At 42.5% G+C, this 1,982-nt stretch overlaps 1 protein-coding gene across 1 annotated transcript; it reads right to left on the bottom strand.

Moving 5' to 3' along the window:
* Positions 1-637: 637 nt before the first annotated feature.
* Positions 638-1,657, bottom strand: T265_02164 (hypothetical protein; the record flags this gene model as incomplete). Its single annotated transcript, XM_009166338.1, has 3 exons — positions 638-1,306; positions 1,359-1,494; positions 1,535-1,657. 3 exons carry the CDS (start codon positions 1,655-1,657, stop codon positions 795-797), a joined length of 771 nt encoding a protein of 256 aa, XP_009164602.1.
* Between the last annotated feature and the right edge of the window lie 325 nt (positions 1,658-1,982).

Genomic DNA, 1,982 nt, shown 5'->3' with positions numbered 1-1,982 from the left:
TATGGCAGCTGTTACGTCTACTCAGTTGGAATTTTGAAGGGGATGATTTCAAAGCATCACCAAGAAGTTTCAGCAACATTAAGCGTATTATTCCATCAAGCAACTGTAATAGAATATCTAGAATGTCATACCAACTGAAACAAGAAGCAAACCTACTCAAGAACATCTAGCTGACGAATATCACAGACGAAAGATTTCGATGGCATTCGATCTCCTATTAAAGCACAAGAGATTGCAAATGAGTGTATATCGCAAACCGCATCTGACCTGGGTTTAATTAGAACATAATGACGGTAGAAACTCGGGGACCGCTTCTATCTGATGAACACCTAAGGGCGAAACCGGCCGTGCGCTGTCGAGCAGCTGTGTTCCATCACGATATGGTCGATTTTGGAACGTTTGCTTAATTTTTGGCTCAAAAACATTTCAAACACTAAACTGGAAGTTTGCTTTTCAGGTTTACTTGGAATATTCAGTGAAATTCAACGTTCTCATTTCAACCAACGTGGGCGGCTCAGCAAGGAAATGTCACCTATCAGAAAGTAGAAGAATCTGGTAGATCGCCGGGTACAAGGTCTAAATACACACACGGCACAAATGAGGCAAGCCCGGGGGTAGACTCGAACCATCAGCCCTTTAATCACAAGATTTACATTTTCACAACAGAGATTCAAAGAGGGCTTAACCACCGGTGAATAATTATGTAAGGATGTTTATTTGGAAGGACAATCGAACAGTCAGGTGAACAAGGGAATTTAATTTTAAAAAAAGGAAATATGAAGATCTGGATTGGATTAAAGTTCAGTTTTTTGCTCACTGCGCATCTCGCTGGGTTCCATGAATTGGATAATAATGTTCAGTCGTTCCTTTAACTTTGCTTTCTGTTCATCGGACACTTCATTGTCAACCAGTCTCTTTAACCGGGCTGCCTCCGTTGAAAGATATGCCGTTCCCCGTGTTGCGAGATGTGTGGCCGCCTGAATATAGAACTGAGCTGACGAAGATGAGAGGTGAGGTTCCATTGAAAGTAACCGTCGTATTTCTGGTAGGATATGTTCGTTTAATTCACGGGTGTCTGCTTTTCTGGCACGATGTGCCAAAATATCCAAGGATCCAATGCAGCCAGGTAACGGAAGACGCAAACCGGTGACGCTGGCTACCCAACGAACAATATCTTCCGACTTCCAGCTGCCACGATAGACTATTGGATTGGGCTGTTCACGACAGAACAACAAGTAGTAGGGCAGATCGACGAAAGTTAAATTGAACTTGTGAAAAACATTCTCTACGGATGGAACGTTAAGATCTGCAACGGCGGTAAAGTGAGTAAAGGAGGACGAAAGCGGTCTTCAACTTACTATGTATCATATGATATACGCTGAGTTCGTTCACACTGTTTGTACGCTTCGCAAATTCCTGATATTCCAAAAACTTATCCCCGGGAAACAAACTATCAAATACTGCAACAAAGGTAAATGCGGAATCATTCAAATGCTGAATCAGTCACAAAAAACGAAATAATCGAGTCACTCACCAGAATAAGATTCGATAAATTGGTATGGATAGAGAAGTACGACGGTTCGTTGGATCCAAGAATCTTCGAAATTGATGACAAGAAAGCAACAGTCAAGATAAATGGGATACAAATAAACTTCATCCGTGCGTCTGCTTCAACCAGGAGCCTGAAGAGTAAAGAAAGACAATAGGATAAGATTGTGTTGCAGCCTAACCAGAACAAGCCCACAACAGCAAATGAGTTGCGAAATAAAGGAACCTCACAAAATCAACGAGTCAGATTTTCAGATGGCTGTCGGAAAGTGCGTAATGACTTCCAAACTCCGTTTATTACCTGTGGTGGTTCAAATGCAGCATCTGAATTCCGAACAAGTATCATTGAATCCTCATGAGCCACGTCAGTTTCCTGTCCTCATCGTCGTGCATGGGGAGGGGTGAGATGGCTCAAGTGGTTGGAGCGCGAATTT

The sequence above is a fragment of the Opisthorchis viverrini genome (genome assembly GCF_000715545.1).
Source record: "Opisthorchis viverrini unplaced genomic scaffold opera_v5_25, whole genome shotgun sequence".
In the NCBI taxonomy this organism is placed as follows: domain Eukaryota; kingdom Metazoa; phylum Platyhelminthes; class Trematoda; order Opisthorchiida; family Opisthorchiidae; genus Opisthorchis; species Opisthorchis viverrini.
This window is presented reverse-complemented; position numbering and strand designations above follow the sequence as displayed.